This window comes from Gymnoscopelus microlampas (assembly GCF_963454915.1).
Source record: "Gymnoscopelus microlampas genome assembly, chromosome: 8".
Lineage (NCBI taxonomy): Eukaryota > Metazoa > Chordata > Actinopteri > Myctophiformes > Myctophidae > Gymnoscopelus > Gymnoscopelus microlampas.
In genome coordinates, this window is record NC_139945.1 from 20041926 (window position 1) to 20058187 (window position 16262).

Here is a 16262-nt window from a genome sequence, read left to right on the forward strand (position 1 = left end):
AGTGATACTGCAACATCCTCTGCCCAATTGAATATACTGTCCCAAGCCTTTGGGGCATATCAAAACCAGGGAATGAGGGTATAATGAGTAACACATGTAGGACATGTGTTTTGCTGTAACATTGATGTAGGTGTTTTATTTATGAAAGACGTTTGTTCCTTTTCTAAAAAGGTTGTCACAGTTGATACAGGCTATAACTGCCTGGTACTTGACTTGTCCTGTGCGCTGCTATGTCCTATAGGAACCAGTAGAGAGCAATGTTTGCACAGTCCTTTGACTTTGGTGTCAGTACCAAAGATGGTATTGATCATCTTTAGCAATACATTTCAAAATTAGTTATAAAAACAAACGTTACAACAGCACCAGCAGTTGGCCTAAGAATGATGCACAGGAGATAGTGGTAGAAATTTACAGTGAATATATGTCTATCACCACTTAATGTATGTAGTCTATCTGTCACTCCCTCCAGTAGTCATAATACGACACAGTGGTTCTGCATACTGACAGTTTTATTAAGCACCTTTCTGGCTTAATGCACCAACGTCGAACTATACATAAAACAAAGCATAAACAACAGCATAATACATATTTCAAATACATGTATTTCAAATACTGCCCATCTCTGTGTGTGTGTGTGTGTGTGTGCTCATCTGGCTGAATCCCCCTGGGAATAATAAGACCATCTTGAAACTGCTGACCCCAATCAATGTCCTAGTCAACAACAGAGAACGTCTACCACCAACAAAATACTGGCATCTGAATAATAATACTATGTATATCCTTTTACATTTAAACCTTGTTATTTTATGCTCTGTTCCAAATGTAAATTATACATTTGGAACAAAGCATAAACAGAGCTCCATACAATGATTTAATCTCTTTATTATTATTTACATACTGCATCTTTGCATACTGAGTAATATTATTATTATTATTATTATTATTATTATTATTAATAACAATAATAATAACATAATAATATAATATAATAATAATATATAATAATTATTATATATTCATAATAATAACAATAACAACACTAATAATAATAGCTTACTCTGTGAAGTAATCTACCTACAGGTCTGTTGTTGAAGCTTTTAGCACTTGAATGAGTCTTTTTATTTTTTATAGTCCAGTGGCTCTTAAGACCCCCAGGGGTCATTGAGGGGGTTCCAGTGGGCCCCCAGTTAAATTATTGATAGTTAGGAACCAAATGGACCCTTACAGGTCTGCAACTCTGAGAGTGTAGGCCTACCTATGGAACCAAATCCATTTGGTTCCATCTGTACACTCTCAGAGAGTTATTGAGGTCCTTGAAATGATAAAGTTTTAGAACCACTGTAGTCAACTCCACATCTCGCCCACCCAGTCAATAGCAGTGATGGAAAAAGTACTACATTTCTTTACTTAGGTTAAGTATCAATACTGCAATGAAGAAATACTCTGTTACAAGCAAAAGTCCGGTAATTAAAATTGGCTTGAGAAAAAGTACAAAGGTATTGGCATCAAAATGTACTTAAAGTACCAAAAGTAAAAGTACTCATTATGCAGAAGGTCCCATTTTACAAGTTTTCAAATGTATAAACTGTTTACAAATCCTTTGAAAATAGCAGATCAACAAGCTCACAACAAGCACAGTTGTGAGCTTGTCTGAAGTGGTTTTGTTTTGTAAATTGTAATAATAATCAAAATCTACAAAGTATTAGTAACTAAAGTTTTCAAATAAGTGGAGTAAAAGTACAATATTTGCCTTTGAGATGTAATGGAGTAGACCTATGTAAAAGTATTGAACATTGGAAATACTCCAGTGAATGTACGTAGTTACTTTCCACCACTGGTCAATAGATGGTGCTAGAGAGACATATACATAAACACAAACAAACATACCTTGTAAGTAGAGGAAGACGCGTATGCGTGATATATGGGGCGTGGTTTAAAACCATCCGACTTCTTGCGTGTTGGCATGCTTGTTATTATAAGACAATAATAAATAAAGGCATCGCAAAGGACTGCATGCAGGTTTTCTTTTAGACATGGACACCAAGCAGGAGACAGTCAAACGGTAAGAATGCATAGAAGTGTGTCTTTGATCGTGTTCTTCGCAGAGTAAGTTCCATGCAGTGATGCTATGCTCATTTGAGAAGTGGTTGCTCTCTATTTTAATGACGTGACGCGCACGTCGCTTAACACCTACAGTACAGGTCACACAATGGACAATTGATTGAGTCGGGAGCCTTTGTAAACTTTGATGAAGTGTGAATTTAAAGTAGTTTTAAATCTATGCGTGTGCCTGCGCGTCCCCCTGGCCAAATAAGTGGTTGCTCGGCGTGCAACCCCGTCCACTGAGCATTGCACCCCTGGTTCCATGGAATGCTCTCTGTGTTCAACTTTCTGAGTGCTTTAAAAATCAGACTGTTATGTGTTAAGGAAGAAAATATATCTCAATTTTACCTTGACAATGGAATAATACATGGTATACTTGGTTATAAAGACCGAGCATTTGATCAACAGAGTTTCAAACTTGTCTTAAGTCTGTATTCAAAGATTGAGTGGATAGCCTTGGATCAAGACTGTCATAGATGTATTTAATCGAGTCTTGACTTTTACTTTCGTATCTAGTTATGCAAATGTAGTCGATTAAAAAAATACGGATAGCCTTGATCCTAAACCAAGGCTAGAGTGGATACAGTTTTTATTAGGAATATCTTGGTTTTGTCAGAGCATGATGGGCCTTTGTATGAGTTTGTGTCTGCTGTATCAAACTGGCTGCTGTCTTTCTTTCCAATTTTCCAATAACCAGTCGTCGGATGCTACTTTAGTTCTAATAGCTCGCTGGTTATGGTTAGTTAATGCACGTCTAACAGCCAGTCTGATCTACTTAATGCAACGGGCCTCATCGTCGACTAATTCCATTCTAAAATCTCTCATTTGAAAGGATAAGGGCTAATCACCATTGATTGGTGGCCAGTGGCCACTGGTTGGTTGGCATAAAATACACAGATGTATTAGCCCTCAAATCTCGCATCCACAAGCCTGGGATCTGAGGTTAGATTTTTCCCACTTCCCAGCAGTTGTGAATGCTACTTGATAATTTATTAATCATGTTGTTAATGTATTGTTAATAATAGAGACAGCAGTAGACTGATTGATTGATGTACTTTATTTAGTAAGACATGAGAACAACAGTACATGGAAGTACAAATTCACAATACAAGGTCTACTAAACTGGAAGACTCATAAAAGCACTGAGCTTGTTTCAAATGAGTTCCCCATGCACACAAATCATGATGACATATAAGAGACAGACAGATATACACAACTACTATAGAATGTCATACAATCAGTTTACAGGTTACTGGTATGAAGAGTGAGAAATATGTACAAAAGGAGAAGGAGAGAGGGGGGGGGGGTAGGGGGGTAGGTTAGGTTAGGACTTAGACAGGGGCCATTTTCCAATTGCGGCCTCCTGAAGGTGTATCTTTAGGGCTGTTTTGAAAGAGAGTAGGGTTTTACACTCCTTTACTCCTTTTGGTAGGGCGTTCCACATTTTTGATGAATAGCATGAGAACGAGTTACTTCCCTTTGTTGAGCCAAAAAAGGGTTGGACAAGGTTTGTGGAGCTGCCTCTGGTATTGTGATCATGGACATCATTAACATTTTGGAAGTATTTTGACAAATACAGGGGGATCCCAATGTTGTGGTATATCTTGAAGACCAGGCCCATAGCAAGTTGCTGTACTCTGTCCGCAACCCTAAGCCATCCAATCCTATCAAAATGATCAGGGGTTAGATGGGTTTTGTAATTGAGGCCAAGAAGTAGCCTTACAAGTTTGTTTTGGGATGTTTGGAGCCTTGTTTTTAAGGCCTTGGAGGTGTTGTGATACCACGAAGTACATGCATAATCGTAATGACCTTGTATGAGGGCCACTGCAAGAGTCTTCAGAGTCTTCTTACTGACTTTACGATCAATACTCCGCAAATAGCGTGTTTTTTTGTGGACCGTTTTGATCGTTTTATCAGCATTTTTGTCACCAGAGAGGTCAGCCTCCAAGATAGAGCCCAGGTAGGTAATTTCGTTTTTTCTTTTGATGATATCATCACCCGCTTTGATCGTGAAGCTCTCTGCCTTTCTGAGGTTAGGAGTGGACCCAAAGAGGATGCATTCCGTTTTGCCCAGGTGTAATGAGAGCTTGTTGTCGGAGAGCCAGATGCAGATCTTGTTGAGTTCAGAGCTGAGAGTTTTCTCAACCTGCAGCCTGTCCCTGTCCGAGACTAGCAGGGCCGAGTCATCTGCGAACAGGAACAGGTTGCAGTCGCAGGCTGACGACATGTCATTCACATATATCAGGAACAGTAAGGGTCCTAGTATACTTCCTTGGGGAACACCACAAGTCACTGGGAGGGGGGGGGGACTGGGTGCCGTTTACTTCCACCACTTGCTCCCTCCCTTCCAGGTAGGATCTCATCCAGTTCACTGACGTGTCATCAAAACCTATTGCTTTGAGCTTGACTGACTATACTGTACAGTGTTGCCAGATTGTGCGAGATAAACAAGAAACCAGGTCTAGGAAAACAAGCCCAAAAGAAGCAATAGGCCACATGAGCACGTGTTGTGCTCTTTTAGATCTGCTATTTTCGAAAACTCTTACAATAACATGTGGAATATTTGGAATTTTTACAAGCAACTTTACAGAAAAAGAAGCCCAAAGTAGCTTAATAAGTCAACATGGCAACACTGGTACTGTGTTGTCTCAACAGTGTTAACAGAGAGATATATAAGACAGTAACCTGACCTGACCTCACAGCAGGTTACTACCTAGCCTTGTGGCCCACAAGTTGTGGGTGTGACCAATTATTCATCATATGCAAATCAGCAACTGGGAGTGTTTAATATATCTATCACTTTCATTCTCCAAATTGTATGGAGTTCCCCCCCCCCCTTGCCCCTGGCTACTCTCTACGAAACACTTCACATATTTTGGGCCGAAAATAACTTTACGTCATCAGGCGTTATTTTAAACCCGATCACATTGTTCAGTTTTAGAATGAATACCAGGCTTTCCTTTGTGGTGGAAAGCCTGGTGACGTGAGGTTAGGCTACTGTAGTCTTCTTGGGACTCATTACAACTGCTGGGACACAGTGAATGCAAGTCATTTCCTGGTTGAATAGAAAATTAGCAGCAACAGTTTACGTTCCTGCAACTGGAGTTGGAAAACTGTGTTAGACATGTAGCCTTATGTGTGTGAGCTTGTAGATATGCTATTTATGAAAAGTACGAAAGTATGAATGTACAAAATAGGCCTTTGCGGTTAATAAAGACGATGAAAGTTGACGTCATCCATATTTGATGACGGAAGAGACTTAATAGAAAAATAATATCCCACACATGATTTGGATGAACCCTTTTCACAGATGTGTGGCGCATGACTAGGCGCGTGCGTCACAGAAGGGGGTGTCGCCAAGTTACATTACTACGATCCGGTGGGAAAGGGATCGCGCGTGGGCTTCCCCAATCGGCCAACTGGAACTTTGCGCCACGTTTGTGCTGCTGCGTCAATGTGTTTCTTACAATAAAAACTGGTGCATACAGCACCATCTTTTTTTCCTCATCAGAACACCCCCACTGTTGGGAAAGAAATTGAAAAACATTGGACAATTCATAATCTGGTCTTATTCCCACTCAGAAACACCAAGTTGTGGGAGATGTACACATCTCCCACAACTTCTCCCCCGCCTCAAGCCAGATTTTCGCCCCTGCCCCCACTGGTTAAAAGGGTTGGTGGATGACTGTATATTCATGAAATTATGGTGACATTCAGGTGCAGGACAGAGAAGTGAATAATACAATACTAAACTACTAGTTTAGAAGAAAACAAACCCAGTTTTCCCCCTTGCTGAATAGGAGGTCATGTGCCTGCCTTACAGTGTCGGTGAACCCAGGTTCTAACAAAACAGACCATCAATGAACTGATCATGCTTGATATCAGGCACTGTCTGCCCTGTATAGTTTATACTGTATTAGTATGTATGTATATACTGTACTGTGTGTATATTGTATATTTTGTATATATATATACTGTAGTCATTTCTGTTTGCGTTCTCCTGGCTCTGGCTGTTAAGGACATTTTGTTCTTTTACTGTGTGATAGCCAGGACAGCATAGCCTGGTAAAGCCCCTCCCTCCGGAAAATCTAATTTCCATTTGATTTCAGGAGTGAGTCTGGCATGATCGCGCATTCGGCAATTTGGCTGTGGGCTGGAGTTGGGCGGGAGTAATACCGTTGACTGACATCCCCTTCAGCCAATCAGCAGTGTTCCCCTTCAGCCATTGCATTTTTACCACCTCCAGACTAATGTGACGCAACAGGACTTTTGAGACGGCCATGCCCAAAATAGCTTGCCTTATTCGGATAGTGGATACATGCGTGTCACTGCCCGCCCCTGCCGGTTCTCTGAATTTTTATTTTTAAATAGGCTCTGTCATGATTAATTGACCACATATATGAAGTTAAACAACTAAATTCTATCCAAACGATATCTTAAAAGTAAATTCCGTGCCTCAAAATAGAAGTTTGAGAACGTTTTGAAGTTTAAAAGAGAGTAGAAAACACTGCGGTCAAAAAAGATGGCTGCCGTTTGTTTTTGGTCGGCTGCACTCAGGCTTCCATTCGGGCTCACTCGAACTCGCCACCTGATTGGCCAACTTTCGCTGTCAATCACAGAACAATGAGCGACAACGCTGATGGGCTCGTCCATACACACACACACACACACACACACACACACACACACACACACACACACACACACACACACACACACACACACACACACACACACACACGTGTCATGAACACATTAATTGTTATAATCATAAAATCTTAGTGTAGACATACTTAGGATATAATATTATGGAATACATACAGTTATGCCCCTATATAATAAATAAGACGCTCAAATACAGAGAAGGATTGCTAAAAAACTGTATAGCACTATAGGAGCACAACAGGTGATGGGAGCTTATCTTATCTTTATCATTATTGTCAAACATAGAAACACAATCATATTGTTAACATAACACACATGAGTAATAGCACATCTTTGCCAAAGAAATATCAGGTCATTCTTCTACTGTTTTTCTGCTGACTACAGTAGGACATACTGTTCTCACATACTCCAGCCAGCTGGCAAGCTCCTTCCTTCTCTGTGTGTTTACATGTGAAAAAGGGATTGTACATGTCTACATTGCAGGGACGTGCACAGATAGACTCTTGGTGGTGCTAGAGCACCTGCCCTTTGCCCTCTTGACCAGAAGTGCCCCTTTGAAAAAAAGGGGGGAAAAAACTTCCTTTTTTTCCCCCAGTTTACAGCAGGGGTCTTCAACAGGGGGTCCGGGACCCCTAGGGGGTCCTCAGAGTTACTACAGGGGGTCCGCCAAATCTTTATGTGATATGATTTTTCTTTTTACCATAACCACTCGAAACCTAGCATCCCTTTTCTGAGGAGAACTTTAGCCAAAAATAGCAGATCTACAAGCCCACAACGCCTCGCGCTGCGAGGCGTTGTGGGCTTGTAGATCGGCTATTTTTGGCAAAGAGGTATAGGTGTAGAGGGAAAAAAGAGCAGACCAAGTAAACAAAAAAAAGTATAATTTACTTGAGCACCTGCCCCTCAAAATGTCTGTGCACGCCACTGCTACATTGGTCTGTATATTAGCATTGTTTTTTGTTTGTTTTGTTTGTCTGTTTATCTCTGTTGATGAGTGTCTATTATGTCTTTGCGGATGACGTACAGTATGTGTTTTGTCTGACAGTAAGCATGGAGCATGTATAGCGAGCCACTGAGATGAACCAGTTATTCTATGCATTTGATGTATTACCTTGTGTAAACCTTGCTTACTGTAAATCGCTCTGGATTAAGAGCGTCTGGTACATGCCTGAATTGTAAATTTGTAAATTGTAATTCACAAGGTGTGTGTGTGTGTGTGTGTGTGTGTGTGTGTGTGTGTGTGTGTGTGTGTGTGTGTGTGTGTGTGTGTGTGTGTGTGTGTGTGTGTGTGTGTGTGTGTGTGTGTGTGTGTGTGTGTGTGTGTGTGTGTGTGTGTGTGTGTGTGTGTGTTAGGGATGCCACAATCTGACCTTCAGCCAATTCGAAATTCGGACAGCCCTGGCTTTTTTTTTTTTTTACATTTTTTTTTTTTTTTTGCTCCTGTTTTAGCATTATTATGGTCATTTCCGGGTTGCGCGGCCCAATTATTAGTTACGTTAATGTTTGGGCTGGGATGCTTTCCAGCAGGGGCCTCAGTGCGGCTGCAGAGTTCATGTTTGGGCTGGGCTGAAACAGTGAAACGCTCTGAAACTGTGGCCATTTAGAATTATTAAGACTATAATATTACTATTATTAGTATTAGCATATATTTTGATTGAAACTAAGGCATACAAAAGTAAAAAGTAAAAAAAAGTAAAAAGTAAAATTTTTTTTTTTTTTTTTTAAATATTAATAAAAAATTTATATAATTAAAATCGAATTTTAAAAATCATTTTCGATTATGGAGACTGTAACGAATATTCGAAAATTCGAATATTCGGTGGCATCCCTAGTGTGTGTGTGTGTGTGTGTGTGTGTGTGTGTGTGTGTGTGTGTGTGTGTGTGTGTGTGTGTGTGTGTGTGTGTGTGTGTGTGTGTGTGTGTGTGTGTGTGTGTGTGTGTGTGTGTGTGTGTGTGTGTGTGTGTGTGTGTGTGTGTGTGTGTGTGTGCGCGCGCGTGTCATACATGCTAAAGCTTATCATAGTCTACTTGCATACTTCAGTCACAGATAGCTTATGGTTTGTTTTCCATAGCTTAACATCTCAGATAGTGTACATACAGGTCTGGTGATGCATGGATAAAATAGCAGAGGATTAGGATCTGGACTTCGTCTGAGAGAAGCTCATATCTTATTATGGTATTTGTGTTTACTCTGGGGTCAATGTGGCGTCGCTGTTTCATAATGGTTTGTCCTTAGCTGACTTTTACACCTAGAGACACATGCATTAGCTGCTAATTCATAGCCTGGTAAACCCTCCCTCCGGAAATCTCATTTCCATAATCAAATGGAAATGAGATTTCCGGAGGGAGGGTTTACCAGGCTAGCTAATTCACACACCACGTGTTAATGATTGACATGTGTGTATATGTGCACTCAAATTCATTCATTCACTCTCACACACTCGCACACACACACACGCACACGCACACACACGCACACGCACACACACAAATGAAAGACATAGGGGCATACATAATTTTGTGTAATGGTGGAAATGACGTGTGTGTGTGTGTGTGTGTGTGTGTGTGTGTGTGTGTGTGTGTGTGTGTGTGTGTGTGTGTACATGTGTACATGTGTACATGTCCAGGCCACTATTTATTTAGTCTAGCTGAAATGACGCACATAGCCTTGATGGGAGATAATACTGTGTGTGTGTGTGTGTGTGTGTGTGTGTGTGTGTGTGTGTGTGTGTGTGTGTGTGTGTGTGTGTGTGTGTGTGTGTGTGTGTGTGTGTGTGTGTGTGTGTGTGTGTGTGTGTGTGTGTGTGTGTGTGTGTGTGTGTGTGTGTGTGTGTGTGTGTGTGTGTGTGTGCGTGCGTGCGGAGAGCCTTGTACTGTACATTACTCTCTGTCTGGTGTGTGTGTCTGTCTGTCTGTCTGTCTGGAGAGCCTTACTGTACATTACTCTCTATGTCTGGTATATGTTTTGTACACTGGGGTGAACATACAGTATAGCTCACTCACAGGCTATTGTAATGCTACCAGATATTATTAACTTTCACCCCAAGCAATCAACTAATTCAAAGCATTTCCGATGCTGAAGCTTATTATTGATTTTCTTCCTGGTCTGTTTGTTCATAAACCTGATTGTGTGGGGGAAGTACTGTAGCTATTTTGAAGCCTATTGCCAGTGGCCTTGTGGCTTCAAAGCCACTTCCCAAGTGGCAGCATTTAACTTAATGCAATAACGGACAAGTTTTCTTTGCTGGAGAAGTGGTGTCTATTGAAAGCTGGCAGCACCAAACCGCAATCAAATTGCTTTTTTCGCTGATTATGCCTGTGCTGTTGTGCATTTATTTGACTATTATTATAACGTTGTACTTATTATGTTTCTCATTATTTACAGTGATTCATGGTCATTATCACTTAAATCAGGTTGTATTTAGTTTGTAGCTGAGCAAACGGGGACAGGAGAGGACTGGGGTGGTTGAACTCGCAAAACAGCAGCATGTGTAGAATGTTTGAGGGATGAGAGAGAAAGTATGTACAGTATGTATGAAGAGAAGGAAGAAACACTGTTGTTGCCTGACTTGACCTGAACCTATCAGGACACAGTGTTCTGACACAGACTGCGGATGGGGGAGGGGCATGACAGGAAGGACAAGGCAAGGAGTGAAGGAAGGAGGAGCTGTCTCGATTAGCAGCCGTCAAAATAAAATGTTCTGTGCTGCTGTCTTCTATTTTTTTACTATCCATGTTGTTTTCTTTCCACATTGACAAAAACAGACAGGGAATGTTTATAGAATCAGACTGTGCCAGCTGAGATCTTTCATATATAGAATGGATGATCTGTACATTTTGTATCCTTGTACAAATAAACACCCTATATAAAGTTATGGCAGTGATAATACGAGTCTGCAGAGGCTTCTTATTATGATATGGTCACAAAGCAGGGAATGTTTAACTGTCTCAGATTGTGTGCAGAGCTGCATAGTTATGATGGAAACATAAGTGAAGAATGTCACTTCTGTCAGGACAACACATAAATAGATAAAGACAACTCATAAAGGATAAGATATATTTATTAAATATAAAATGAGGAATATATTTATTATGGTTTGGCGATGAATTTGGATCTGCTTTTAGGTACTCTGATAAAGCTCATTTCCCAACCAGGGACTCAGAATCCCCCGTACATAAACAGCAGATCCAAAACAACAGGTGGTAGCATGGGGTGGTGGAGGGTGAGCAGCAATTTTAGCAACAGCAATGAACAGCAGCGCAGCAGCAGCAACAGTGTGTGTGCAGCAAAAACAACAGAATGAGAAGCGCAACCTTCGAGCTTAAATAGAGCGGTCTGAGAATGAAATGAGTGTGAGTGGATGAGTATGTTGAGCTGATGTGGTCCAATGGTAGGCCACCAACACTGCACTGTGTTCCCTGACAGAACTTGCTCTGCGCATGTCTGTGACAGGCGCGACACTCATTTGTATTGTAAATAATGTATTCAGCAGATATATACTTTTGGAAAACTGTAATGTGAAAATAATAATAAGGTGGATAATGAGAAGTCCCTGTAAAATAATAAAATATTGTATTTATTGTTTTTAAATCTTCCTCTCTTCTCTTTCGTTTTCTTTCTTCACTGCAGCTCCAGTTCTGAGCAGAGGAAGGTGCGTTCCCGTGATGCGGCCAGATGTAGGCGGAGCCAGGAGACAGAGGTCTTCTATGAGCTGGCGCACACTTTGCCCCTCCCACGCAGAGTCTCCGCCCACCTGGACAAGGCCGCCATCATGAGGGTCACCCTCAGCTTCCTGCATATGCACCACCTCCTCAGAACAGGTGAGGAACACCCGTCACGTGGTTCTGGTGAGGTGACTAAGAACCAGCCCAACCAACAAGTTTTGTACAAAACAGTCACACATTTTCCTATGTGTCTGAATTTTGAGCAAACATGCAGTGGCTGTAGTGATGTACTGTACCATGCAGTCTATGCAGGAAAAGATAAGAGTGTCAACTTTTAGACACCTAAACCTTTTAGACAAACCGTTTAGACAAAAGCATTATAAATGTAACTGTGTTGTTTTACATTCTTTTGCCTAATAAAAATTTCAATCAATCAATCAAACTCAATATTTGCTTATAATGGGAAGTTAAAATTAAGTGATTTTCTTTGGTTAAAATGTTAAATAGCTCTATATTCTGATAGTACTCATTGCTATAGAGTGTTTGTGCAGTAACAGGAGTCTCCATGTCTCTCCAGCTCTTTATTAAACAGAAAATGCATTTTCAGGTCAGGATACACATTTTATCCAATCAGGACAGAGAACTCAGTCAGGATACAGATTAAACAAGTGAAATTGGAAGTGATGACACAAAGAAATGAGCTGACAAAATTGGAATTGGAACAGTATAAAAATGAAGCTCATAAATTTGTCACCTATACCTAAAAATGTATTTTCTGTTTATTAAAGAGCTGGAGACACATGGAGACTCCTGTTACTGAACAAACACTCTATAGCAGAATATAGTGCTTTAACCTTTTAACAAAAAACCTTTTGTTTTAACCCAAAAATATCACTTACCCTACATTTTAAATGTTTATGGCATACAAATCCAGCTTAGTATGCCTGTGTGCCATTGTGGTGTTGTGACCTCAGGCGAGGAGCAGGGGGAGGAGCCTAAACAGGAAGCGGAAGAGGATTTGATGGATACGTTTTATCCACAAGCACTGGCTGGCTTCGTCATGGTGATGACAGAAGAAGGAGACATTATCTATCTATCGGACAGCGTCAGCAAGCACATCGGCATCACACAGGTACCGTATGCACAGGAATCATGCTGGTTGGTTTACTTTTCTACTAGGAAGTTATTTGTGTCCAACAGTACTCTTGGTCCCTATAGGATGGGAGTTGAGAACCACTGTGACCAGGGTTCTTATGTCTAATTTATACTTACAGTATTGATCTAGAGTTTTCATGGTAGATGTATTATGTAAAACAGAGCTAAGAACTAGAAAATGTGCTCCCCGGAGCACAGGTCTCCGCCAGGTCAGGAAGTTGTAATTGAGTGTTGTCATGGTGTCTTATGGGGGTCGCTAGCCAATCGCAGTACGTCCTGCGAAGCTTAGCCAATGGTGTCGGAGATTAGGTGTTCACAGACGGACGGACACACACACACACACACACACACACACACACACACACACACACACACACACACACACACACGGACGGAGGGTAAAACATACTCTCCACCAAGCCTTCGGCCTGGCGGAGACAATAAATGGTTGCTTTAAGTCTATCTTTCTGAGGGAGATCCCTCCTTGCAGAGTCGTGTTTACTAGTGCGTGCGTGCGCGCGCGCACGCACGCACACACACACACACACACACACACACACACACACACACACACACACACACACACACACACACACACACACACACACACACACACACACACACACACACACTGTACTCTTTATCTGTAATGTGTGTGCTCAGAGAAACCACAGTTAAATGTATTCAGTATATAGGTGTATTTGTGTTGATACTCTTGTTCTTATTGTCCATGTACAGATGGAGTTGCTGGGCCAGAGTGTGTATGACTTCGTCCACCCCTGTGACCAGGAGGAGCTCAGAGACCTGCTGGCTCCCAGGCCAGGTCAGTCACTGTCCCTACACATGAGCAGTGGTGGTAAAAGTACTCAAATGTTTTACTTAAGTAAAAGTATCAATACTGCAATGTAGAAGTACTCTGTTACAAGTAAAAGTCCGGAATTCAAAATGTACTTGAGTAAAAGTATTGGTATCAAATGTACTTAAAGTACCAAAAGTAAAAGTACTAAAATGTTTGAAAATAGCAGATCTGCAAGCTCACAACGCGTCACGATGTGACGCGTTGTGAGCTTGTAGATCGGCTATTTTCAAATAGCCTAGGTATAAAATAGGGCTAAAGTGGTTAATGTATGTTTTATAATGTAATCATTTATATCTGCAAAGTACCGAGTAACTGAAATTTTCAAATAATTGTAGTGGAGTAAAAGTACAATATTTGCCTCTGAGATGTAGTGGAAGTAAAAGTACTGATAATTGGAAATACCCCAGTAAAGTAAAAGTACCTCAAAATTGTACTTAAAGTACAGTACTTGAGTAAATGTAGCCTACTTAGTTACTTTACACCACTGGACATGAGTCATGACATGTCCCTAGCATTTACTGTCTAGTCTATGGATGACATAAGATGACATCACACTCACAGTCACCTGATTACTAAAATCAGTAGCGAGCAGTCATGTTAAAAAGGCACATAATATGTTTAATAGCATATTATGCTGCTATTAAACCTTATATACTTTGTTGATTGGGATTCCCAGGGCTCTATACTTGGTCTGCTCCTTTTTTCCCTCTTCATCAAATCGCTTTGACAAAAAGCTTACAACGCATCACACACGACTCATTGAGAGCTTGTAGATCTACCATCTTTGCTGAATATACACCCCATAAGAATGTGGTTACAACTACAATCCGGGACTTATTTGAATGAATGCAACTTTATTTTAACCAATCTGTATGGTAAAATATGTTGATACAATATAACAAGTACCTCTGTAGTGGTTGGATGTGGTCTCCCTACTCTTCCATGGAGAAATGTCAACTCTGGTGTCGGTTAGGACAGTGGTTCTCAAACTTTTTCATGTCAAGGACCCCCAAATTGACACTTATTAGCCCACGGACCCCCATTTGAAAAGATATGCCTCAGGGACCCCCATAAGAGAATATTTTTACAGCTCTAGTAGTGATTCCCAACCATTTTAATTTCAAGGACCCCCATTTTGACATGCATTAAGCTACGGACCCCAATTTAATGACATTTCTATCTCTGGGACCCCAATTTATATCCTAAAATCAGTGATAATTTAACTCTGAGAGTGTACAAATGGAACCAAATGGACCCGTCAGGGTCCATTTGGTTCCATTTGTACACTCAGAGTTACAGACCCATAAGGGTCCATTTGGTTCCTTACTATCCATCATTTAGCTGGGGACCCCCTGGAACCCCCTCAAGTACCCCTGGGGGTCCCCGGACCCCACTTTGAGAACCAATGGGTTAGGACACCTACTGGCTAACAATGTCAATAAAGTTATTTGAAGCAGACAGACACACTGGATTGGGTACTAGATTTAGATATAGATTAATTTATTATATCCCCATTTGCTACTGCAGTGTTACAGCAGCTACTCTTCCTGGGATCTCCACCAGCATCATCAACAACAAAAAATACATTCATTCAAAACAGACTCACCACAACACACAGTACAACACAGAACACTAACTCAAAACTTGTCGAATATACGATAGCTCTATATTACAATTTAATCTGTAACATAATTGATAAATCACTTCATTCGCCTTAAAAATCTCACAAAATAAAGAAATGTTATGTATAGCCCTCTACTGTACTTTCATATCACATCTTAACACTAAATGTGCCGCCATCTTTATTCAAGTTCAGAGTTTGGACATTATTGCAATTACCTTTCTCTTTCGGGAGAGGGAGACTTTAAAAAGGGCTTTAAAACTTAAGTTTGGTCGTTAGATTGCCAAACAAAATAAAATGTCCTGATTCAATGTTGATAAAGGTCCAGATTAAACTGAAACTAAATGTATTGTCATTAATGAATTGCATTGCAAAAGTAACTTTTACCTATCTTACCTAATTATCTTAATTGCAGGTGTGTCTAAAAAAAAACTGTTACAACAGCAGACAGGGAGAAACTTCTTCCTGCGCCTGAAGAGCACTCTGACCAGCAGAGGGCGCACTGTCAACATCAAGTCTGCCACCTGGAAGGTTCAGTACACACTCAATGATGTTTAGACAAATTATTTGTTTACCAAAATTGAGACTGGATGCACAGGTGATTGTTTCACACAATCAATTCCCAACCTGTTGTTTCGGGGTGCGCTAGTTTCATCACACCCCAACCCCCTCTTGTGTGTTGGCTAGCGAGACCTGACAGAATGAGTTTCATTGTGCGCATACTGGTTGCACGCATACTGGTTCTTATCAGTGTGACGTCGTCTGTTAAAGGGTCTATTGTCCTTTCTATCTCACAGATGCTGATGCACACACATTATAAACACACAGGACGGTAGTCCAGTACAATCTATAATGTGAACCTCCTCCAGTTCAGTTTACAATTTTGTTTTCCCAAATTCAAGCTTGTCACCCTTTCAGCGAAATTCTCAGTTTTCAATCAGAAATATATCATCTATATGTAATTTGTGTTGGCGGAGTGAAAGTGAAAGTGGGTGCTGAAAGTGAAAGACTGACGCATGTCTACTTAAAGTAAGAGTGATGCATTTCTATTCAAAGTAAGAGTGATTCTTGTGACTTACACAAAGTGAAAGAGTTTGATTCGTGCCTTGAGGGGTCATCTGGGTAGACATGTCGTTTCGCCATAGACTTTCTTCCTGTGCCAACTCAAAGCCAAAGCGTGATGTGTGTTTGGAT

The 16262-nt window shown here is 40.8% G+C and overlaps 1 protein-coding gene across 1 annotated transcript in view; it reads left to right on the forward strand.

Annotated features, from left to right (window-relative positions):
- The first annotated feature begins 1941 nt into the window (after positions 1–1941).
- The window catches only part of hif1al (hypoxia inducible factor 1 subunit alpha, like), a 33837-nt gene continuing 19516 nt past the window's right edge, over positions 1942–16262 (forward strand). Inside the window, exons 1-5 of the mRNA XM_084064906.1 lie at positions 1942–2062; positions 11399–11589; positions 12408–12565; positions 13327–13411; positions 15484–15599. Of these exons, the coding sequence (XP_083921032.1) occupies positions 2034–2062; positions 11399–11589; positions 12408–12565; positions 13327–13411; positions 15484–15599 (579 nt within the window). The 5' untranslated portion in view covers positions 1942–2033. The remainder of the gene's footprint in view (positions 2063–11398; positions 11590–12407; positions 12566–13326; positions 13412–15483; positions 15600–16262) is intronic.